The sequence below is a fragment of the Sylvia atricapilla genome, chromosome 4, assembly GCF_009819655.1.
Source record: "Sylvia atricapilla isolate bSylAtr1 chromosome 4, bSylAtr1.pri, whole genome shotgun sequence".
Classification (NCBI taxonomy): Eukaryota; Metazoa; Chordata; class Aves; order Passeriformes; family Sylviidae; genus Sylvia; species Sylvia atricapilla.
Window position 1 is genome coordinate 61,775,807 of NC_089143.1, and position 24,801 is coordinate 61,800,607.

A 24,801-nucleotide genomic window follows, 5' to 3' on the forward strand; every position below is an offset into this window, starting at 1 on the left:
GGACAGACACCTTGCTGGGCAGGACCTCTCTTTACCTCCACCTCTGTTTGAGTACTCCTGCAGATCTCTACTGATGTCTGCTCTGAAGTACCATTTCTAGGCCTTTACTTGAATTGTATTGTACCCTGTATTGGATGCTGTACCTTGTTTTTAAGGTTTTTCTGTTATTTCTAAGCAATTCTAAGAAAAGGGCATGGTTTTTAAAAATATGAGGTAATTCTCAGTAATACATGGGCAAAGCTGCTTTTTTCTCACATGCTCCAGATGCCGCAGCTACCAAGGCTCCAGACCTGCCAATGCCAAGGAAAGTCTGTGATGTGTGGCACTCTCAACAACCATTGTAGAGATAGCTCAAACTCTTGAAAAGGATTAGAAGCCTCCCCAAACCATCAAAACCTTATCTCCCTCAATTCTGGCTAAGTGATGGCCAAGCCCCAGTTTTGTGACATTCCAATCTCCTTGTTGAGACTTTGCTGATATACCAAAACCCTTCTCTTTGTGTTTGTATTTGTTATGTGCTTGAATATCAACATGTTTTAACAAGAGCTTGCTCAGCACAGTATCAGCTCAATCCATTAAGATTTCCTGAGAAAGTTTTTCCTTTCTAATTGAAACACCACTTTCCACATGATGTTATGAAAACCTTAATATTTCTCAGTAAAAATAATAAGGTTCCTAAGTGTTTGAATAATTGCCTTAGTGCTTTCTAATTTTCTTCCTGACAATGTGGACTACAGGTGCTCTCCTGACAGATGCTATATGGAACCAAAAGGGAATTGCCATCATTTTACAAGGGTGAAGCTTCAAAACAACTTACGAATTTCTGTCATTTTTTAAACTTTCTGTGACCCAGTGGGAAGCCTGCACTGGAGAAGGCTCCTGCCTCTTAGGCTGCAGTGCCAAACAAGCACTAAAAGCAACTGCTAAAAAATGACTGAAAAGGCCATGGGAATCCTGAGCAGCAAGCTCAAGAATGAGTGGAGGCACAAGGAATGACTCACACCCTTCCCTTTCTCCCATTTTCTTTTGGAACTATATTAAAAAAACATCACAATAAGACAGACCTACAGATAATCTTGCCAAGGGATGTGAATCACACTACACTGTGTCTAACAGACTATGGCATTGAAAACCTCTTTTGTAGATCCTGCATTTCCTAGCTTTAGGTCCTCTTGTTATCTTCTTTTACATTTTGAAGTATCTCTTCTCAGGTCTCAAAGAGTATTCAAGTACACTTGTGTTACCACAGGTAGTCTCTCTTGCTACAATACAAACAGATTAGCAGATCATTTGAGGATACTTGTACGTTTTCACATCTGGTACAGGAATCACAGAATAGAATCAGTTGGAAGGGATCCACCAGGATCATGGAGTCAAACTCCTGGCCCTGTCCAGCACACCCCAGGAGTCACACCATGTGCCTGAGAGCCTTGTTCAAACACTCCTTGAACTCTGTCAGGTTGGTGCTGTGACCACTGCCCTGCTCTGATGCTCAGTCATCCTCTAGGTAAAAAAAAAACCTTTTCCTCATATCCAACCTAAACCTCCACTGACTCAGCTTCATGTGATTTTGAATGTGTTCCAATTCTTTATTTTGATCTTGTCCAAATACCTGCACTTGACAAAAGGCACTTCAGTACTGTTTTGTCCACAAGTTCTAAATTCTCTGCTCAGCTGTTCCAGTCTGTTTTAGCTCAATTTAGCATAACTGCCATAAAAAAAAGCTGAATAATACCACAAAAAACAACAACAACAACAAAACTAAAAAACAAAAACCAAAAAAACCCAAAGAACCCAAACCTAAAGCATTTGAGACCACCCAATTCTCATAGGTGCCAGAAAATGCAATTCAAACTTGCCTTGGTTGAAATTCATACAAGGCAGCAGTGCGTCCTGGAAGTCTTTAAGGCAAGTGATGGGAAATAAGCAGTGGATCATCTCCACTGTGACACCTGGGATCCAGTCCAAGAGCCACACAGATGACAGACAGCATGGGGGTTTCATGCGAAGTGCAAATTACACTCTAAACTCTTGGAGTTTGCTTATCTGAATTTAAAAAAAAGAGAAAAATAGCAACGGCCAAATCATCCTCACACCTGCTCTGAGACCTCTTTGAAACAGGCCTCACCTCATATGAGCAAACTTTAAGACAAATCCTGAGTCCAAAACCAAATAGCAAATACCTAGGGGAAGAATAATCCAGGTCAACAAAATCCAAATTTAGCCATCAGTGCCATCACAGCTAACGCACACTTGAGCAGCAGGCTAACATGAACCAGCTGGTCCTACCTGGAAAACCAGGCCAGTCACACTTAACAGTATCTTTTAAATCATCCTGATGCTAGTTGCTGCTTTTGATTTTGAGACAAAACAAGCCTTAAGAAAATACTACCTGGAACAAGAAAAACAACAGACTGCACTTAATAGAAGTGCAGAAGTTTTTATTATACTGTAGTTTAAGAAACACCCAAAAATGCCCTCAAAACACTAAAATTACACCTATTAATCAATGCAGATCAAGTGAAAGGTAAATTCTGCTTATGAGTGGTGGAAAGGCAGGACCTTTTCCTAAAAGACATTCTTGATGCAAACTTTTTTTCTAAGGCAATAGAACAGTTTCTGTCAAATGTCAGAGAGCATCTCTTAATCCCACCACTCTCAAAGACAGCTGGTGTGCAAGGGAATTTTTGAAAATCTGGCCAGAGAAAATATTAACTGTAGCCATTAATGTTGACTTCTCTTCACAATTCCTTTTGGATGTTCATAATTATATAGAAGAAAGTTGTAATTTTTCTCTCTTCCCATTTTAATGGTATTTTCTCTTTTGACTGTCTTAGACTTTAGGCTACTTGTAGTAGGAATTATCTTCTCCATATTTACAGTGGAAATTCAGGCTTAGCCAAACTTAGGACACTTGGCTATATCACAATATATTTCTGTGGCTAACTCATGGTTTTCCTTTGATCTGCTGAAGGACTCACACATGAAATTGCTGTAGTACCATCCTCTACATGCCTCCTTCTTTTCAGTACTGAAAATAAATGCTCTGATCCCTTTATTTTCCCCACTATGTTACCTGTGCTTGTGCCAGACATCACTGTTGATTTGGGAGACTCAGATCTTAATAAACCTGTCTCACCTGAAAGTATTCATTTTAAGTTTTACCTTCTCTTAAAAAAAAAAAAAAAAAAAAAAAAAAAAAACAAACCACAAAAAAACCCCAAAACAAACAAACAAACAAACAAAAACCCACCAGAGAAATACATTTCCTATCCTTAAATTGAAATCTTAGGAGATTTTGAAGATGTTATCACCTAGAGCTGAACCAGCTTTGAGGAAAGCCCTGGTGTGTTCTAACATACTCCCAATGGCATCGAAGAGTTCAGGCAGTTTTTAGCTGCTCATATTCCCTCTGATTTTCTTCAACAACATTTTCTTCTGATTCTTTCAACAAAAGTGGAATAAGCACCAAAGAAACACTGAGCAAGAAACTCAGAAATGGACTACAAAAGCTTACCAGAACTCGCTAGGAATATTTTGGTTTGCAAATCCATCTGGAAATGGATTGAAAGGTGAATTTCTTCTGATTTCTGGCAAGGAAGTTTCTCTGACAGAATTCTGAAATGTCTGTCTTAGCTAAATAACAAGGAATGAGGGTACCTGCCAGGCAATTTCTACCCAGTACTCTCCAGGACACTGGAGGCTGTTCTTGTCTGAAAACCAGCTGTAGTCTGCCCAGACTCCAGAGCTTTCTCATGGCAGCTTAAGAGAGAGTTTCTTGTTTACAAAGATGAGCGGTTCTGAAATTAATCTCCTCCATTGTTTGATTTCCACAAAGACTTTAAAAATAAAGTTTCATTTCATGTCAGAAGCACCTGTGGTAACTCAGTGGGATGTTTTAGGTGAGATAAGCTTTTAAAATATTTTCTTTCTATAAAACATAGCAGCAGCCGTGAATTTTTTTATTAGATGTATATTGTGCCATACACAAATATTCCTACTCCAGACTAGAAATGAGTAAGCTCATATTGATAGCAAGTGCACACAGTAGACAGTCTTTTGAATGATTAAAAAGAACTGATATGTTTGATTCCTATACAGACTTGCCCCTTTCAGCTAGAAAACTCTCTGCTGGAAAGCCTTAAATAGCCCAAGGGAAGTATGTAATGTGCTTCTGTGAAGTTTACCTGCAGCTGCACAAATGCTTCTCCAGCTCTTCCCGCACCTGGGAGGGAAACTAGATCTGTTCATCAACAGCCATGGAGGGATGGGAAATCATATGGACCCATACACAAACCAGTCCTTCCAACACTGACAAATCACTCATGGGGTCAAACTGGTTAACAAATGAATACCGACTTGGAAACGAATGTAGAGATTTTTTTTTTCTTTAAGTTTTTGGTTTTTTTGAGTTTTCTTTTTTTTTTTTAAAACAACTTCCCATTCACCTGAATAAACTCACCATTAAGGCACAGTAGTAACTGACCTGGCCCCCATACATTCTATTTCAGGATATGGGATTTTCAATGATTTAAAAAGTAGGACTATCCCACAATTTACACAATGTTTTCTGCATGTGTTCAAAAATTCAGTTGTTATTTTCAACTGAAAATGTTAAAAGATATTTTAATGCTGAAATGTTAAAAGATATTTTTAAAGTATTTTACTGCTATCCCTGAATAAAATGCTGTCATAAGAGGCTGTTTCCACAGCCAGAGAGAAACAAAGTAACTCTCATGTTTGAATGATTTTTTTTTAAAAGCTATACTGTTTAAATTATATTGCATTAACTTTTTTTCTAGACATGGGCAAAAGAACGTATCTCATAATCTGTTGTTGAAAAAGGAGAGCAACCCATTAACCACGGTACTTTGCTTTTATCCTGAAACCATTCTTTGTATGAACTCTAGCTGCTTATCAACTAAAACCTCAGACTTCTCTCAGAAAAGATTAAATGGAAATATCCTCACTATTTACAGCTGAACCTCAAGCGTATTATAGATAGTTTAGCTTTTCTTTGATTTTGTTTTTTGTTTTTAAGAGGTAAAGAGTGCGTTGTTTGGAGGAAGAGCTATGCTGGTGTTTCTGAGGTGGTGTTCCCACTGAAAATCAGCATAACTATCACACTGAATTGCAGGTCTTGGGAATGCTGGGAGCTGCTCTGCATTTTGAGTTTACATCTATCTGAAGGAGTGTGTGCAGCCTGCTCCTCATGCTGCAGGGACACCTCAGCACCTTTAAGCATCTCAAACCCACATACTAATTACAAAAATCATCACCATTTTAACCTCTCTGCCTTGTTTTGCATCCAGTAACTTCCCAACCCCTCTTTCTATAAGACTGGAAGCAGGTGACAGTGCTGCTGTCATCCCCTCAGCAAACAGTGGGTGCCTGCTGTCCCTCCATCTCCTGTTACTGAAGTAGAAATGCATCTTCACTGGGCCACCAAGCAAAGCTCATCTTTCAAAGAAAGTTGACAGTGCTGTGAAAACAGGACAGGAAGGACCCAACTTTGACAAACATGACAGGAATTACTCAAAAGTCAGCAAAAACTTAATTGCTTCCATGGCTACGTGTCTGTGAAAGCTGGGTTTTCTTCACACCAACTGCCAGTGGCTGCTGATGCCAGATTTTCATGGTGCCTTTCTGCCAACTAGCTGAAAATAATATGCCTTTTTGTTTCTGAAAGTGAAGATGTGCTATGTTGTCTCATTTTATTTTGATGGGCAAAGCACATTTACATTTCCAAGCCATCATGGGCAGGTTTAGCCTGTGATAAACAGGAGGCTAAGTAGGCACCTCCTCTTTTGTTTTCATTTTCTAATATTGCTTTCACCACCTTGGAAGGGGTAAAAATAATATCACCCAAGACAAGAAGAACAAGATGGGAGGGAAATATAGTTTAATTGACGACACAGATCTCATGCAAGTAAAGGGAAGTTCATTTTTAAATTAATAGAATCTGATTTCAGGCCAATTTGGAAACCACAGCAGATAAACGGTTGCCTTAAACTGGGTGAGTCAAATTCTTCATTTTGTTTTAAAGAAAAAAAAATGTTGTATTGACTCAACACTGAGCCCATACAGCATTGAGATGAATCCAAAACCATGATGCATTAGCAAGCAAAAGATTATGATGTCACCACAAATGTTATGAAGTCAATATTTCCAAAACATAAAAGCAGAAAAACAGATTTACAGCAATGAGATGGGCCAAGTTAGGACATTTTTTTTTTCTTATTTCTCCTTTGAAGAAAAGCAAATAAAACTGTCCAATTCACCATCATAATAGTTGTTTTCTATATTGCTTATTGACATGACATAAATAGTATACAAAATGGAATGATTACAGGTTTTAGAGTAACTTAATTCTGTGCATCTGTTTTTCATTTTTAATTTTGTGCATATCAGTAGTGCGCTATTTTCATTTAGCCATACCTCTGGGATTCAACTTTCTGCTTCTATCTTTACAGTCCTGGTACAGTCATTTTATGGTCAAAGGGATGGGGTGGAGGAGAGGAACAAATAATAGGTGAAGCTGCAGCAAATGGCACAAGGATACAGTCCCTTCCTGGAAAGAGGATTTTGTGGCGAACCATTTCTCCCATAATGCATCCCACAGACCATATATCCACTAGAACAGCAGAGACAGGGAAGTGAAGAAGGAGGGAAAAAAAGCAAAGTTAACTACGACATTTCACTCCTAAAGGAGGGGGAAAAAGAGCAGGTTGATCAGAACAGTACAGTTTGTTTTGTGGTTTTGTTGGGTTTCTTTTTTCATGCCTCACCAAAAGCTAAAATAAGTAACTAAATAAATAAAAGCTGTGTCAGTCGGCTCAACAGCAGTTAGTAACAACAGTGGAAAAAGTTTAAAATCAACATTTTGGGTAAAGGTCCAGAGCTAGCAAGTTAAGATCAAGTAACAACTGCACAGACCCATGGTATACACTGAATTTATGGCTAAAAAACAACACTTTATTTTTCTTTTTTTTTGAGAAAAAAACCCCCAAAACAACCAGATAACAATAATCTGGAATAAATCCTACTTGCAGAGTTTCTAGGCTTTGTTCTCCAGCACTGAATCCCTCTGCAGCAGCTGACAAGAAGTTCTAAATAGAACTGCTCACACAAGTAAAGGCCATATGGACAAACACCACCCTTAAAGGTTATTTAAAACTCCACTTTCAGGATCTCTACCTATGTCCTATCTATAGGTACCTATCTAGGTGTGTCTGTCTGTACCTCCATACCCAGAGGGACAGATCTGAGTGGATTCTGTTTTGTACTGTGTAGGTACTCCAAATAAATGTTGTAACAAAAGCTCCAAAGGACAAGTTTCAACAAGACTAAGGGCATTTCCTATTCCAAACCATGCCTTCAGCTTTTAAATGAAATATGCAGTTACCTTATCTGCTTGACTTGGATAGGGTTTTTTTTTGCCCTTTAAGTTTTTAAAGAAAAAAAGTTGGATAGATAGCAACACAGTACTCACAGAAAAAAAAAACGACAAACCTGTCTTCCATGTGAAGAGGAAAAAACTGTTTTGAAATGCTTTAAAAGAACTATGTTATTTCTGAGCCTGAAAGCCTCATTTTCTGGTCATTTTTGACCTACACAGCCAGTTTTCTCCTCTTTTTCTTCCCCTTTCTTAACCTTCAAAAGCAATCCAAAACAAACCAAAGAAACAAACAAACAACTCATTTCTTGGTAAAACAAAATAAAGGTGAAATGTTCCATTTGGGAAAAGGAGGGTACAGGTATCAGGGGCATGGGACAGCAAAAGCATGCCTGAGGCAGTGGCAGTTTTCTTCCTAGTGACAGTTTTGGGACCTTCCATAGAAGTGCAGCAAACTGGTGATAATTATGCATCTTTAGCCAACCAAGTGCAGAAAGAAAATGAAAGCAGTGAACAGTCCTTATACAGGCAGTGTACCTAGTCAGAGGGGAAAAAAGAGTTGGGGAGCTTCAGTAATGTGGCAGCATAGGCCAGAGCAGGGGAGCAAAGAACAACCCCCTTTCTGTTGACTTCCTTGGGAGCTGGGTCAGAGCCTCCAAGCAGAGTGGATGCTCTGACTGCTGAGCTTCATTTTCAAACATTTTGTTTCCTTCCTCTCTTTATTTTGCCTTTGTCCAAGTAAGACAAGGTCATTGATCTCAAGCCAGATTCATTGCCCAGGAAAGTCAAAGGAAGTCTCTGTGTTAACTTCAGTGGGTATTTGATCAGGACCCTTGGATGTGGCAAACATTAGAACTTTCCCAGCTGTGTACTTCATCACAAAAGTGTGTCTAGCTTTTTCTTGGTGCAGTTTTAATCATGTGAACAGCAGATGTTCTCTCTGTCCTTTCATGGACAATAACAGCAACAATAATCCTAATCATCTACTAAAAGTCTGGAGGGGAAAAAAAAAAAACAACTAAAGAATTTATTTGACAATAGAAGAACTCTGGATATTGACTAAAGAACTACGTCAAGTCCTAATTCAAATTTCTAATGGCACTTAGCAAAAATTTCAAACAAAATACTTTAAGGACTATAATTCCTTTGTTTTTGGAAGTTATATTCTAAGCTAAGACTCTGCATCAGCATCATCATAATGATTTTTCTACTTTTTAGACTTTTGTATTAAAATTTACGCTTTAAATTTGTAAACATTAGAAATAATTCATACAGCGTCTTGTTAATTTCAGAAGAGGTTGTGTGATTATATTTTTAGTAGTGCTGAAGTCATGGAATCAGCTCCCAAAATCAGTTTCACTGCCCCTTACAGGATGCAGTTGGCTGTTAGTAAAATTTCTCCTCCACAATAGCTAACCTCCTCAATATAAATCAAGTAGGACTCTTTTTAATAAATTCCTGGTCTTGTCACATTTGCTGTATTTGCCATCTAAAAGTGTCCTCAAACAGACAAATGATACTTTGACAGCAAAATCTGAGCCACAGAATATTCCCTCCTTTCCTGCCTACTCTACCTGGCATTCAGATGCAATTCCCAGTTTTGTTACAAAATGAGGACAACTTAAAATGTTTTCCTTTCATCTTCTGCAAAATTTGACTTCTTCCTTAGCTGCTTCTCTATAGCAAGTGCCCCCATCTGTTTTTCACAGTATTTCCAAGAACCAAGATCTCTCTCAGACTATTCAGAGGAATATCCTATTTACTTCTAGGGAGATTACCTACAAATTATATATTTTGTTTTGTCAGTTTTTTTAGTTTCAGCTTTTTCCTCTTCTCTGCAATTCTACTTTCCATTAGGAAAAACCCAAACTCAAACTGCAAAATTTATACCTAGATCTTGACAAGATGACACCTGTCAGCAAAACCTGGGACTTTGTTAAATTTATCATAAAGAAGGAATGAAGTCCTGAAATTTAGATCTAGCTCTGGGTTTAGAGAAATTATGGAAGGGCTGGGATTTGCTATTTCAGCTTGTACTTCTTCTTGTTCCCTCAAACATTTCAGAGATCCAGACTCAAATTTAGAACACATCACTCGTTCAGCAATTCCAATGGTCCCCACATTGTTTCAAGGCCACAGAAGACAAAGATATTCTGCACAAAACGAACTGACTGTAGTTGTAACTTCTAGCATAACTAAGAATAAGTTTCCTGTTACTCTGCAATCCCACAAATTCACCAGCAGTGCAGCCCAAACACATTCTGTAGCTGCAGCTCACAACTGCTCGAGTTCCAGGTGTCATTTCCCATCACGTTGGCTGTCCCTCCTTTGGGTCTCCCTCACTACTGTGGGAGCAGAGCTCGCCCCTGAGGTGACCCTGTGCAGTGACACTGCAGCCCTACCGTTCTCCTTGTAGCCCATGCCCAGGATGACCTCCGGTGCTCTGTAGTAACGTGTCACCACATACGGGGTCATCATGAAGCTAGTGCCTGCAGTCCTGGCCAGTCCAAAATCCAGAATCTTCAACGTGCAGTCGGATTTTACTACAATGTTACTTGGTTTTAAATCCTGCAAAAGACAGTGAGGAAAAAGCAAACATGTGATGGTCATTTATAAAGCCAGGCACAGCTATGATGTGGACAGATACTTTTGGTCATCATTCAAATACTCTTTCTCTTTTCTGACACAATTACTATCAGAAATAGTTGTAAATATACAGCAAACCCTTGCTATTGTTTCTCTGGCAAACTGATCTGGAAGTGGTTTTACCTCGGCATACCGTGGGGCTTTACCTGGATAACAGGAGCCTACTGGTGCTAAATGATTTGCATTTAGCAGATCAAGAAACTAGGATTAGTATCTTGGATGGATATTGTTTTGATTAGATTATTTTCTCTTGATGCTGTGAACCTGATATGTGGAGATACCTTAACACTTCATTTATAATAATTCAGCTCATCCTTTGCTGGATGACTATCTGGCAGCCAAATCTATAACCCTCTGCTAAACACGTGACGTGCCGAGAAATGCCAACTTTGTAGAACAACATCCACTTTGCAACCCACTTTATCAGTCTTCCTTTTCTTGAGGGACACATTTTTGATTTTTTTTTTTAATGTGGAAATCCCAAATTAATAAAGGCACTTTTCAATAAAGAAGTTAAGTCAGGGTATTTGCAATATATGAGAATTCTCTCCTGCTCACAGTGACATGGCCTGATCCACCCTGCTATCAACTATCACACATCCTCAGCCAGGTATCACACCCTTAGCAGGAACAGAGCTGACGTGGGAAAGCAAAATGAGCATTCAATATAGACTCAGCAGTGTTTCCATTTGTTTCATCACATGTAAATGATGGCAAATGCCAATTTCATGTCCCCTGACCTCTGGCTGTGGCTCTTATGTTTATATTCATTGCACTGGGAGACAGGGCTTTGATCCACAGCACACAAGAGAGTCAAGTGGTATTTAAAGTCTTCATGATCATTTCATATGCTGCCTTAAGTTTTGACCCAAAGGCCCCTTACCCTGTGAATAATCCCTGCAGAGTGAAGATGCTTGATTCCACAGAGCATTTGGTACAGAAGGTAAGACATTCGCTCATGGTCCAGCTCCATCTGAATGACCTGGCACAGGTTGGCATCCATTAACTCCATTACCAGGTAGCTGAATGGAAAAGAAAAACCACGGGATTATTTTATGTGTGGAAGGCAAATCACAGCATCATCTCAAATAAGTAACAATGCCTTTTCCTGCTTCAAAATTAACTTTATTTCTGATGACTAGGAGTAACACAGCTGGAGACTGGGCACAGCACCATGGTGGCATTTGTATCTCACTGTAGAGACACCACTCTTTTAGCATACCAGGAAAACTGGCAGATTATTTGCCCTTTCTTGGTGCATTTCCCATGACAGAGATTATACCCTGCATGGGCAATCAGGCAGCACCACACAGAAATGCACAAACCCCAAAAGATCCACAAGCACCAAACGATGGAACTGTTGGCCTTTGACCACCACAGTACACACAGGAATCTGAGAGAAACAGGTGTCTAAGGGAGTAAAATATGCATCCCCCCCATGCAAAGGGCCTCCAAAAAATTCTCCTAAACTTGCATGACTTCACAGAAGTCTCATTAAAATTAATTGGTTACTGCTGGTATCAGACTGCAGAATAGGAACACATGTCCATGCAATGTATACAGAGTATGGGAAAGACAGGAAGATAAAAAGAGAGCAACAATATAAAACAGAGAATACTTAAAATTTCATTCACAGCAGGTTTGTCCTAGGCACAGTAGATGTAAGGTTCCAACAGAGATGCTGATTGTCTTCTACACCTACCTCTGGTTCCCCTGGCAAATAAACACCAGGTTTCATATTTGTTGTGATATGACCTTTGTCTGTCAATGGTCATATCATGACAAATATGAAGCCTGGTAGTTTTCAACTTGAATTGTCAAAAGAGCTCTCAGTATGGGAATTCAGAATATTTCTCTACCCACTAGACTCGCACTATTTTTTTTAGAGGGGTCTATAACCTCTGGATTTTGCTGAGTTATTGTAATCAAGGTACACCATGATGCCCCACATATCCCTAAAGCTTTAGCTTAATTGCTGCCCCTGTTACTTACACATCCTGGAACTCCTCCAGGGATTTCTGTGGTGTGAAGACATTTAATAAACTGATAATCTGAAAAGCAAAGAAAGACAAAAGAATAAAGAAAAGTGATATACATAATCAGTTGAACCTGTTTTGAAGTGTGTTAAAGGATAAACTGTTTTTTCACTGCTCTGTATACATTAACACTTCTCACTTAATGGATCAGTAAACAATCAGCAGCATTCAAAATAAAATACCACAGATCTCTCAGATTTCCTCTAGGTGCACTTGAAATCATCTGAAAGAAGGATAACCAGTGACAAAACAAAGTGCTGAGGGTAAGGCACTCCTTTCCATTTTGAAGTTGCAAGTTCAAAGACCCAACTTCAGCTCAGTCTACCATAGCAGTAGCAGTTTTTGTGCTACAACCAGGATTGTCTTATTTATGAGGAATGCTGATCTGAGGGGACAAATAATCAGAGGACACCGTAGTGTCAAGTCGTGGAATTTGCTATTTTAGGGTCTGTGGGCTCAATATTTTCTGAGCTGGAGAAGAGCTAGCTCTTCTCAAGGGAAACTTTCCAAGAGTTTTCTTTTTCCCAAAACAACCTTGTGTGACCAATATTCCTTTCCCATAACAACAGATGTTTGCTACTTCTGTTATTTAGCCAATGGGAAAGGTGTCAGTCCTATGGACCAATAACCTGCCTTTTAGCGCAGCAAGTTATAGAATAGCTGAATAAAATTGTAAATAGTTCTGATTTCTATTGCCTTCTGACTGCAGTCAAGAATCTTTATTTCATGTCCCACTGCAACAAGGGTGAGTCCTTTCTCTTTCCATGTGAACTTGTCATTGAGAACGAGTGTAAAATCTCCCCTTAGATCACATTTTTTTAAGCTCATTGATGCTTTGCATAAGGAGAAAGAGTCATTGCAAGATCTGAGGGATGGGTAAACCCTGCAAACTGAAAAATTCACTCCTGATGTAAAGGAAGGGGCACACAGATATGGCAGTAGGAAATCTAGGAGGTGGAGGAAAATGAAATCCCTGGGACATTCCTTTACAATGCAGTGTGGCAATTCTACATATTTCACTACAAAAAGCAAGTTGATACAGTGTAAGGCAGATAGTTCTAACAGATAATGGTTAAAATTAACACACAACCTTTGATTAACACTGCTGGTGCAGCACAGGAATATTTTCATTCATTATGGATACTATGTGATATACAGTACATGGTGCAAGAAGCAGGAAAGTCTAGAACAATCCCAGTTTGGCACAGCCTTTAAATAAGCATGTGGAATACCCTCAGGTCTCTCCTGTGGACATGTAGCACCAGACAGAGTGTAGCCTTTGAGCATAATTACTTCTAATTTCTTCCATTTAAAGAAGAAACTCAACAAAACCATTTCCTTTCCAACACAGCAAGGTACATACCATTTCTCCTGCTGAAAACTTACATTTTTATGATTCACACACTTCATGAGGACCAGCTCCCTGTAAGCTCTCTTGGCATGAGTTTGGTTCTGGAATGGTCTGCTGAGCTTCTTAATGGCCACGTTTCTGTCAAGGACGGCATCATATGCAGCACTGTAGTCACAACAAACACAGGGGTCATTCAGCTTAGAGGGTATCCAGCACTTCTCATGGCAAAGTCCTGAACCTCAGGCCTACCATTTCCCTTTTCTTCCACTGAGAAAAATACTGGGACAAAAAGAGGGTGAGAGGTTCTAGTAAAAAAAAAAAAAAAAAAAAAAAAAAAAAAAAAAAGGAGGAAATCAAAAGGAAACATGTAGCACAACACATCACCACTACTTCTGAACTCCAGTTCCATTGGAAATTAACACTTATTTTCAAGGGCTGGGGCAAAGAAATAAAGTAATTTCAGAAAAAAATACAATTAAAACTAGATGAGAAAGAATTTGTTTTATAAACAACTCTCTGCACACGGCTACTGTAGAAAAGGCTTTTGCTTTTTGTGTTGCAGCTAAAAACACTTTCACGTGGCTCAACAACCAAGTGCCCACTTATTCAAAATGAAGTTTGTGTTTTCCTTATGCTAATTCCAATGGAATCAAGTTATTTAGTCATTCTTTCAGACCATATCATCCAATTCCAATAACATACCTAGAAATAGAACCATTTCACAAGGTTTCTTTACCGATTCTTGATAACAAAAAAATTTGCTGCATATGCACAGTTACAACTTCTGAAAAGTTTGCATTGTTTGCAAAGTGAACTTTTAAAGCTGGGGCCCTAAAATGCTCCTTAAACTTTTAAATGTTTTTCACAACCTTCAGCTATTTTTATAAATGTTACCTCCTACGTATTTGAAACACTTATTCTGGTGGTTCAAATCTGACTACATAAATTCTGACTCTAAATACCACAAAGCACACTAAGTTCAGAAGCATTCCCAAATGGACAGCATCCTCAGACCCTCTTCCTGATTTTTTCTTTTACCAAGAAAGAGGAAAGGTATGACCTGAGTTTTCTGCTAGTCCATGAAAAGCAACAGTGTATTTCTCAGGAGATGAATCAAACCTACCACCCATTGTTCTAAAAATTTCTTTCTTAAGCAGAAAGTAAATATTTGGAATCCTGCAAAAATTTTTTTTTTTTTCTCATTAACTCTTGCTTACTGCAGACATTCAGTGACAGAGGGTAACTAACCTAGAAAGCATAAAAGCATCAGGAACTTAGTCCCAAAGCCAACAAGAATGTATACAGCTGCTCAAAATAGGTAAGAAAATGTTGGCAGTGTTTGTCTGGGAAAACACAGAAGAAGAGATGAATCAGAAATATTGAATTTGCACTACGTCTAAATAACACACCAAATGCATCCCACAAACAAGAACAACTGTTTGCTAAAGGTGATGAGGAACTTTGCAAAGATTACTTTCTGGACTCATCTAGGAAGTCTCTTGAGAGTGGGTCTAGGGAAGTGATCTTTTCCATGGCCTCATCTGAATTCCAGGTTGTACTCCAGGCTCCCCAGTATGAGAAAGATAAAAGACTGGAGCAATTCCACTGATGAGCCATGAAGATTATCAAGGACTAGAACATCTGTCATACAGGGAGCAGCTGAGTGAGCTGGAGTTGTTTAGCCTAGAGAAGGTATCTGCTGGGAGGAGTAAAGAAGATGGACCTAGATTCTTCCAGTGGCCCCGAGCAACCTGCTCTAGTTGGCTCTGCTTTGAACAGGTGGGTTGGACCAGGTATTCTCCAACATCATCCATTTTGTCAGTTGGTAACAATTCTTTATTCTCCTGTTCATGAATGAGACTTTCATGACCCAGCTAATACCCTGCCAGTCACATGCATAAACAAAGACACTGTACTCACCAGGTAACCCATACAAGCAGCAGCTTAGGTGACAAGGCTATCAGAGCCCCAGCCTGACTTGATTTCTCTCTAGCCACAAAACTTCACTCAACTAAACCTTGTGTTAGGAGGAACATGGTGTGTGATTGACAGCCCAACAGTACGTAGCAGAAAGCAAACCTCCTGCAGCAGCTGTCAGAATTGTGTCTCATTCTGATGTAGTTCAGCCACAACAGGGCATCACAACTAAAATACCTCTTAATTCCATTAAGAAAGCATTAAACAAATAAAATGCAAAGCCCAAGGACTTAAAAAACCGGGACCTTTCAACAATTAAATATTTTGTCCCTATTGTCCATGGACATATACTGCAAATATACTTCAGCAGACAAATCTCTCAGCTAATCCATATTACTTGATCACTCAACTTTTTAGGATGAAAAGCCTATGGAAGACTCATCTGATCTGTGTAAGAGTACTGTGAATCATTTTAATAATATTTTTTCATCTTTTAATCTCATTAGATACCTCATAAAATTACTACGAGTTAGAAAACAACAAAAGTTTGTCCGGGCAAACATTTTCCTCAGCTTCTGATCTCTTTTGCTTTTCTGATTTTTTTCTCTTTGTCAAAGCAACAGACAAAACCATAAATCTAAAATCAGAAAACCAGAGGTTTCTTAAACACTTGGCTTTTATGATCAATTCCTGGTCCATTGCATACCACAGAGGAACTAAAGTATACCTTTGTAGAGGGATGTTTACTTTGAGACATAAGACTCCTGACGTGATTCTATCATGGTCTTCTATCAAATGGAAGGTGTCTAACTTCTTGAAGAACTCAGCATACAATTTCATTGCACTGGGTAAATCCACAGCCCTGATGGTTTTTTCCTGTGTTCACCAGAAAGATTTGTTTACAGCCAGCCAACTCTGCACTTCCCTACAACGAAATTGCAGATACCAGCTGTAGGTCCTCTCTCCGCTGCTTGCTATACAAAATCCTTACCTTGGAACACCAAGGTTAGTACTGATGACAAGCCTTCTCAAGACAAACTTCAACCACTGGCAGAAGAGTGGCTGTATAAAGATGTGGCTCCAGGGATCAGGAATAAGAGAGAGAGTAATGAGTGTCTGCGAACTGTGATGAAAAGGCTGAGTATGAAAGTCACACTAAATCTCAAATAAGAGACTGGACTTGCATCCAGAAGAGTTTCTCTATCATAACACCTCTTGCTCAACTGTGAATTTATTTTTTAATTTATACAGTTTCTTGATTTTATAGCAAAGACTCTAAATTACCCCAGTCTTGTAATAAAATGATAGCTTTACTGCAACATGAGCTCAGAAACATCCTCAAAGTTTACTGCCACGTCTCTTGCAGCTGTACAGACAGAAAAGGCAGTAAATAAACTCTTTCCCTATAAATCCTCTTTACAGTTAGTTTGACATGGTAAATGTTAGTGTTAAAAATGCCTTTTAAAATGGTAAATAATTTGAAACAAACCTATTTAGCAGAGATAAAGAATTTAGTGAATATAAATTCATGACTACCAAGAGATATATGTAATTATGGCTATTTAAGAAGGCTTTTTGCTGACTTTGGCAGGAAAAACATGAAACTCCTCCTACTGAGATTTACACAAACCCAGGTCATAATTTACTACTAGTATTTTGTGTGATCTCAGACTGTAATGATCAATGAGCAATGATCTGTTGTCATGCCCTTGGAGGATCAGGCATTCAGTATTATACCTATTTTGAAAAGAAATGGAAAGCATTCATGTCCAAGTTTCTATTTCAACAGACTCTTACAAAATAAATACTTAAAATTATTCCTCCCATCTTTTCATCATCAGGGAAACATAACATTTATCAATTCCATTATAGTCTCCCCAGAATAGACTGTTAAACATACAGAAAACGTGTATTTTTTCAAGTGAACTCTTAGAGATGGGTTCTTAAATAATAAAGGACAACCTGAAAATCACATTAACAAGAAAGCTAATGATGGTTTATCATCAACCACCAATCACCACCAATATACAGAGCAGAAAAACTTCTATAGAAATGCTCAGATACACATCTAAATGTATATGCATAGATAGATAAAATGAAAAGCATAGATGGATGCATATATAAATCCTTTCCACAGCAATTTCTCTGTCTTCAGGGCCTTTCGTTTCAGATAACTACCGCTATCTCAGTTTCCGAGGAAGACATTTATATGAACAACAAGAGCCAAATCTTTCTCCTGTATCACACAAAATTTCTGTAAACATGGTTTATGAAGCTTTAACCACAAAATGTTCAAGTGCTTTACCTTCTCTCTACTTGTGGTCCTCTTTCAGCCAATACTTCAACAAAAAAAGAGTGAAAATGTTATTTTTCTTTAAGCAAACTTTTTTAAGTGTACTCTGGTAGGCGCTTTTTTGGTGGGTTTGGTTGCTCCTTACATTGTCCTCATGTATCAGTCCAAATTTTTAGAATGAAATTAGGTTTTCTTGTTCTTAACTTCTTTTCTCCTCTTGACATAAAACTTCCTAGTTTCTAAAGGCAGACATTAACACAAGCAGTGCATATTCTTCTCTTCAAAACAAAAACATTATCAGAGTGAAAACTTCTCTCCAAAAAGTATATTTAAATATGATGGATGCCTTCCACTAAACTAGTGGAAAAAATAAAAGAATTCCTTACATGCACCAGGGTGCAGAAAGTTTTCCCCAAGCAGTTCAAGTCAAAGGCCACTATAACAAAAGTCTTTAAATGTTCTTATTAGGTTTGGAAACAACCCTTTGTGCTGAAAATCCAAAAAAGCCCATCCAGTATGACCATTCTGAAGAGTTGCAGAACTGTTGTCAGCAATGGCTACTATATTCTTTGGATCAGCTCTATGCCCTCTGAAAATGCAGAGAAATTGAGATAATATTCAGAGCTGATGTCAAAGAAGACCAATACAGCTTCATAATGGATGACCGCTGCACTTTTCTTATTGCCAGTTATGGTTCCAGCTTGTTTCTTTGTGTGCTTCTATCAGCTCACAGCTTCTTGCAAGCCATGGGAAACAGCTAGACTAGAAAATATAACCAAGCTGCCTCCCCAGGTGCAACACAAGTCATCATTTTTTTACTATCACCAGATTTCAGTTCCACAGAAAAAATCAAGCAGTTACCAAGGTTTTCCGTGAGGTTCCACATCACTGCAGAGATTACTGATTGGGCTCAAAATGTTCCTTCCTGCATTGCACAGAAACACGTGATCTACTATCCTGTGTTGAAATGAAGTAACACGAGAGAGGACTGAAGTGCCTGAATTGTTTGGGATTATCATCCCAGTCCTCGAATGAAAATTCAGCAATTGCTGTCAAGATTAATAGTGGATTCTATAGTGCTTAAACTTCAAAGACATGCCACTAAAATTAGATAATTTTAAGAAAAAAGTTCAAAATATGTGGCTTTATTTTTACATTTCAGCGTTTTATCAGGAAGGACAGCTGCTCTCACTCATCCCCTCCCTCGCCCTGCTGCCCATGCTGCTTTGAATGCAGCCCAGGATGTGTCTGGCTTTCTGGGCTGCCAGCGCACTTGGCTGGGTCAAGTCCAGCCTCTCATTCACCAGCACCTCCAAGCCCTTCTGGGCAGGGCTGCTCTGGATCTGTTCATCCCCAGCCTGTGCTGATCCCGGGGTTGCCCCAGCCCAGGTGCAGCATCTTGTATTTGGTCTTGTTAAAGACCATAACCCCTAAGTCTGCAAAAACTTGCAGATTTGCTGAGGTCCACTTGATCTCTTTTTCTATCATTAATGAAGATATTTAAAAACCCTAGTCCTGATACAGACCTCTGAGGGGCACCACTTGTCACTGATGTCCATCAGGACTCTGACCTGCCCTGTCCTCGGGACACTGATGTCCATCAGGACATGACCCTCTGGATGCACGTGTCCTCCCCTCAAATCTGTCTCTTGCAATTTCAGAGAGAGGGATGCTTTGGGGGACTATGTCAAAGGCTCTACAGAAGTCAGATAAATTATGTGTGAAATGCTTCCCTTGTTCATTGATGGAGTCACTCCATCACAGCAGGCCATGGGGTTGGTCAGGCAGGACTCGCCCTTGGTGAAGCCATGCTGAAGGTGTCCTGCATCACCTTCCTGTTGTCCACGTGCACAGCTGCTGGAGGATCTGTTCCATGCTATTCCCAGGCACAGAGGTGAGGCTGACGGGCTGGTAGTTCCCAGGGTCCTCCTTTCTATCATTTTTAAAGACGAGTACAGAGTTTCCCTTTTTCCAGTCACCTTCGACTTCACCTGACTGCTGTGGATTTTCAAATATCACAGAGAGTGGCTTGGCAACTGCATCAGCCAATTCCCTCAGCACTCTGGGATGGCTCTCACTGGGTCCCATATACACATGTACATTCAGGTTCCTCAGTGCTCACAAACCTGATACTTGTTTACAGTGGGAGGGACTTGGCTCCCCCAGTCCCCATCCTGTCTCCCTCCACTGGAGAGGTGTGGGAGGAGAGGTTGCCACTGAAGACTGAGGGAAGAAGTTGAGTACCTCAGTCATTTTCTCTCTAGTAGGGTATCTATTACCTGGCTCAATAGCTTACATGCAAACACAAAGTCCAGGCCCACAATTCATCCAGTCCCTTTACTGCCACCTATAAAGGACTAAACAGTGTCAATGTCATATCCATAATAGTCCAACTTTGAATCTGTATTGCTCATTCCTTTTCAACTACTACAGTTATTGCCTAAAATGTCAAAGATAAGCAGACCTTTACAGCAAAGATAAACTTGGAAGCAGAATTCATTCATAATCTAAGGACAGCTAGATTTGAAAAGTTCTCTGTGAAATCTATTTCACAATTCAATCATCCTGAGAGAGCTCTTCTCTGCCAGAATTTCAGACAGGAGGGTCTGAAGGAAGTTGTTTGAGCCATCACGTAAAAGAGTGTAAATGATGATGCATGGATAAAAAAGGATGGAACACTAATTTTTGATAGACATATTTACAATTAAATTTAGTTATCTTTCTAATTACATGAGCTGGTGCTGCTCTAACAAGAACCATTTTGTAACCCACCAGTTATCAGTTGTGCATATTGATGCAAGATAAAACTCTTCCCATAGCCATTTTCTCTCACAAAGACAGCGGGGATACAGTGATACACTGGGAAAGGCAATGTGGAAACAACTATAAAGTTCACACATTGCCTGGCACACCACTCAATGGGCTCTGGTTTGGTTTGCCAGGGGATAAAAATATTCATGAGGACGCTGAGTATGGAGCATGTTTACATCCTTCTCATCTGCATGTGCTCTGCTAATTCTTTGTACTTGGCTATGAAATCCACTCTGCTATTTAATACTTTTCTGAACAGAACTATAAAATCAGTACTTTCTGGTCCTGAATGTCTCTTGTCACTAACTCACTACACAGTCTGCTAGCTGCCAGTAGCTTTTGTTAGCTGCCAGCCTAGGAAATTCAGCCTGGGAAGCAAAAGGAGCCAAGTCTCTTTTCCATTCTGCTTTAAAAGGGCTCTAGACCCATACACTTTCTTTTACACGTGAAGCAAGTAAGAGATGACAACCTCATGGTTTCCAGAGTATCCTACACTACTCACTTTTGGCATGCTCAAGGATTCACCAAAAAACAGAGCAAAGTAAGAAACTAAAAAATTGACCAGAGGTGGTGGTGCCTATCAATATTCAGTGGCAGGAAAAGCATGGCCAAGATAAGCTTAAGTGTCATTTGCAGGTAAACCATATTAAGTAGGTGTTTGCCCCACATCTGGAGACTGGGTATAAGACAACAAATTGGGCAAAAAGATCTGACATTTACTGCTCTGAACTCAGCAGGGAATGTAAGCTTTGGACAGTTTTCAAGTCTGTTAAGCTGCCAGAAGAAGTCCCTTTTCCTTGTTTAACAGCAATTTATAAGACATGGGAAATAGTGGCACTGTGGCAGAGTCTGTGCACCTGGCAGAAGCTCAGTGCCTATCACATTCAAACTGTCACTCATGTGATAAGCCTGCTATTTTTTGGACCTACAAACTGGAATAGAAACCAGTTACTATCTTACTATTACCCCCTCACAACCATAATTTAAGTCTTGCTGGCTTGCCTGACAAACAGAACAAAAGCTGTCACTCAGGTGAATAAGAAACGCTATTTCATGTTTCTTGCGGCATTTGTCAAATGATTAAAAACCAAAATTCAAGCATGGAATAGAAGTGTACTGCTACCAGGCCTTCACCTACAATGTGATAATCATGGGAAGAAAGAAAAGTAATAAGTTTAACCCTAAAAAAGCTGCTCAAATTCTAGTTTCTCCAAACCAAGCCTGCCATCTCTACAAGGCTATTCTAAGCTAAACCAGCATATTTTATCTGCAGCGTAACAAGCCAAAGTATCTTTTTCCAATGTGAAGAAAAGGAAAAATATTAGGTGTTGCATATAGGTAAAACCTTACAAAGGGAAGGCCTTGTAAAATCATGGCTCAGGCCTGCTACTTTGGCTAAGCAGAAAAGGAGTGTGGGAAAGAGACTCAGCTGAATTAAGGGTAGAAAAACAAGTTCTATAAGCATCACATGTTCACATTGTGGTGTACGGTGGTTGGTTGAATTACGTTTGCTATGCTTTAAAACTATGTCTCTGATAACTGGCTAACTGCTTAAAAAGGCCAGAGTTTTGCAATAAAGTGGCTCTCCTTTGCACCTGCCTGGGGACTCTGCATCATTTCAGACCCTCATCCCACAATTAGGTTTTTGAGTTGCCATGTTACACCAGAAATTTCAACACATGGATGTGTAGACAGAATTTCTAAACACTGTATTTGAAACCAGAAAAGAAAAAAAGATAAAAAACCCAATCAACAGCAACAAAATTCCATACAAATAACCTCCAGAAACAAACAAACTAACCCCTGGAAACAGGGTTTCAGTCCCTGCAAAGGGACTCCTGTATTTGAGTCTTCCTACTTTCTGCTTCCCTTTCTAACTATCCGTCTCTATTGCAGACTCTTGCCCATTCTGGGGAGTTTTCCCACCCATGTCATGCCAGACATTCCTTGCATTGTTCACAAACTTCACCCAGGCTTCACATAGCATATCTTGTTTCATATTGTCTTTCTATCTTGCACAGCATCTGTTTAAATTTTTGAGTGGTCAGTGGCTCTTATAATTATCTAAGGACAGGTCTTGGAACAAACCACAGTATGCTGCTTTCTGTGGCATAAAGCACTGTGAAAAATCTACAGACTACATTAACATCCAAGAATAAACACCAACAATACGTGTTGACTGAAGAAAACTGAATTATCTGAGCTGCATTTCCTTCCAGACTGGCTCCAGTTTTTCTATTTCTGGTTCCACTCTTCTTTATGCTGATGCTGCCCTTTTATTTAGGTGCTCTGTCCTATTGCCCCCCCTCCCTGATTCCATGAGGCCACAGCCATTCTCCTACCACAGGAGAAACCCCTTGGTCCTGAGAGGGAACAGAAGTGCTTTGTGCAATTGGTCTCGTGTGAAACACATGGTGATCATGTGATGATGATGGAACACTGTTCATCTCAGCGGGGACAGGATTTCAGGTGAATGACACCAAAGGATAAGCCTGAAGTCTGTTAAGGAGCAGCTACAATGCACTGACAGGAGTTAATGCCAAACCTGGTTTTCCAGGAGGAGCAAAGAGAGTCTTCAAAAAATCTGTCCAATAAGTTTCATCATAGTAGTGACCCAGCCCAAATGTGAGAAAAGGGAGATCTGTCCGTGACCAAAGGGAAGCTTTTGACAATATAGGAACAGATAAGTACCTGACATCTGTAAAGAGGGTTTGAAAACATCACTGTCTGATAGTGAAAAGCGTAAATTAAATGGAGTTTAAACAACCAACACAGAAAGACCTTAAGTTCCACAATCACCAGTTACTTCCCTGCAGACACAGAATTTACAAACAGCTGATACATTTTTTAATGGCTCCAAGGGGACCACGGCTCCAGCCACAGCTATGAACAAACTTGCTCTGTGCCTTGGGGCTGTACCAATCCAGCTGAAAACCCTGGCTGCCAGAGCTCTCAAATGAGCCTGACCCTGCCTTTACAGTGCTGAATTTGTGACCAGGTAAAGGGAGCATTGCTGCCAGGGTTCACAAACACAGATTGCACAGACATGGTTCCCTCACCAACTTATTTACTTTTTTCCCCCCTCATAAACTTGAAGAGAATAAATATGGAATGGATTTTGCCTGCTTAACTGCTGTAGTCATGGAAACCGTACAGGTTCTTTAAGGAGAAAGGAATAAAAAAAAATATAGACATAGAAATATAGGCAGTGTATTTTAGAGACAAAAGACATGCTTTCTTTGCTAGAAAAGAATACTGTGCTGCATTTTATTACACACCATTCGTGATTACCGTTGCATTTTAAATTTTAGATTTCTTCATACAAGCAAAGGGAAACAAAACAAAAGAAGACAAACATGAAATATGCTGTGATTTCCTGCCTACCAGGAATCTCTGCATTCTGACAGATAAAGGACATTACCCAAAAAAAAGGGAAGAAATTTAGAAATATATTTGGATCAATCCCTTTTTTTTTTTGCTTCTTTCTCACTTATAGATAATCATAATAGATAGGAGAAGCTGCAAGAATCAAAGCAAACAATGACCAAACACAACCCATCTGTCCCATTTTTCAGATGTTATGTATAGTTTGTCACATGGCAACAGTTCTCTGTGATCCTAACAGCAGTTCCTTCCATATCCAAGTTCAGTTCTTTGCTGCAAGAGTGCTCCAAGACATGGCCTCTTCCTCTCACTCCAGATGCAAGCAAACTGTCTCTGGATATGAGTTAATTTGCAAACACTAATAAATCAGCTTAAGAAACACAAATCTGACCAACTTATAAGTACCACCACTCAATATTCTGGAGGTCAAATACAGAGAGACACCACTGGGAATCTCTCAGCACCTTAAAATTCACATACTGGTGATCCAGATTCCAAATACAACTGGGAAATTTGCTGTCTCTCTCAAGAATCAAGGCATAGATACATCAGAATCACAAAGCAGAATGTGCTGTTTCAGATGTACACCAGATCAATGGGCAGCCAAATACACACAGTTTTTTGGTGTTGCAGAGCAATAGCATACTAGAAAATCCAAAGAATACCACAGTGTAACTCCAAACTGGGAGCTGGGAAAAATCCTGCAATGTACAAATGAATGAGTGAGGTTGGAGTTGGCTGTGAGTTTGCCATCTGGTATTTCAACAAGAAATTCCCAAAATGAAAAAAAAAACCCCAAATAAATCTGCAAATAGTTTAAACTACTTGTTCCCCGAAGAAAAAAATTAAGAATCACCATGTGCTGTCATTGTATGGGATGACATTAGCAATGAGAAACATGGCAGAATTTGTTTATGCTGGCATGCTTATTTCACTTTAAGCAACGGTTCCCAGTGCAAAGTGACGG

General features: G+C 39.5%; 1 protein-coding gene across 4 annotated transcripts in view; it reads right to left on the reverse strand.

Moving 5' to 3' along the window:
- MAPK10 (mitogen-activated protein kinase 10) overlaps nt 1-24,801 on the reverse strand; it is a 141,967-nt gene that overhangs the window by 36,225 nt on the left and 80,941 nt on the right. For all 4 annotated transcript variants that reach the window (XM_066318152.1, XM_066318153.1, XM_066318154.1 and 1 more), the window contains 5 exons: nt 13,465-13,594; nt 12,035-12,093; nt 10,926-11,064; nt 9,799-9,964; nt 6,563-6,634 (listed from right to left, as the gene is read on the reverse strand). In XM_066318152.1, coding sequence (XP_066174249.1) covers nt 6,563-6,634; nt 9,799-9,964; nt 10,926-11,064; nt 12,035-12,093; nt 13,465-13,594 — 566 coding nt within the window. The remainder of the gene's footprint in view (nt 1-6,562; nt 6,635-9,798; nt 9,965-10,925; nt 11,065-12,034; nt 12,094-13,464; nt 13,595-24,801) is intronic.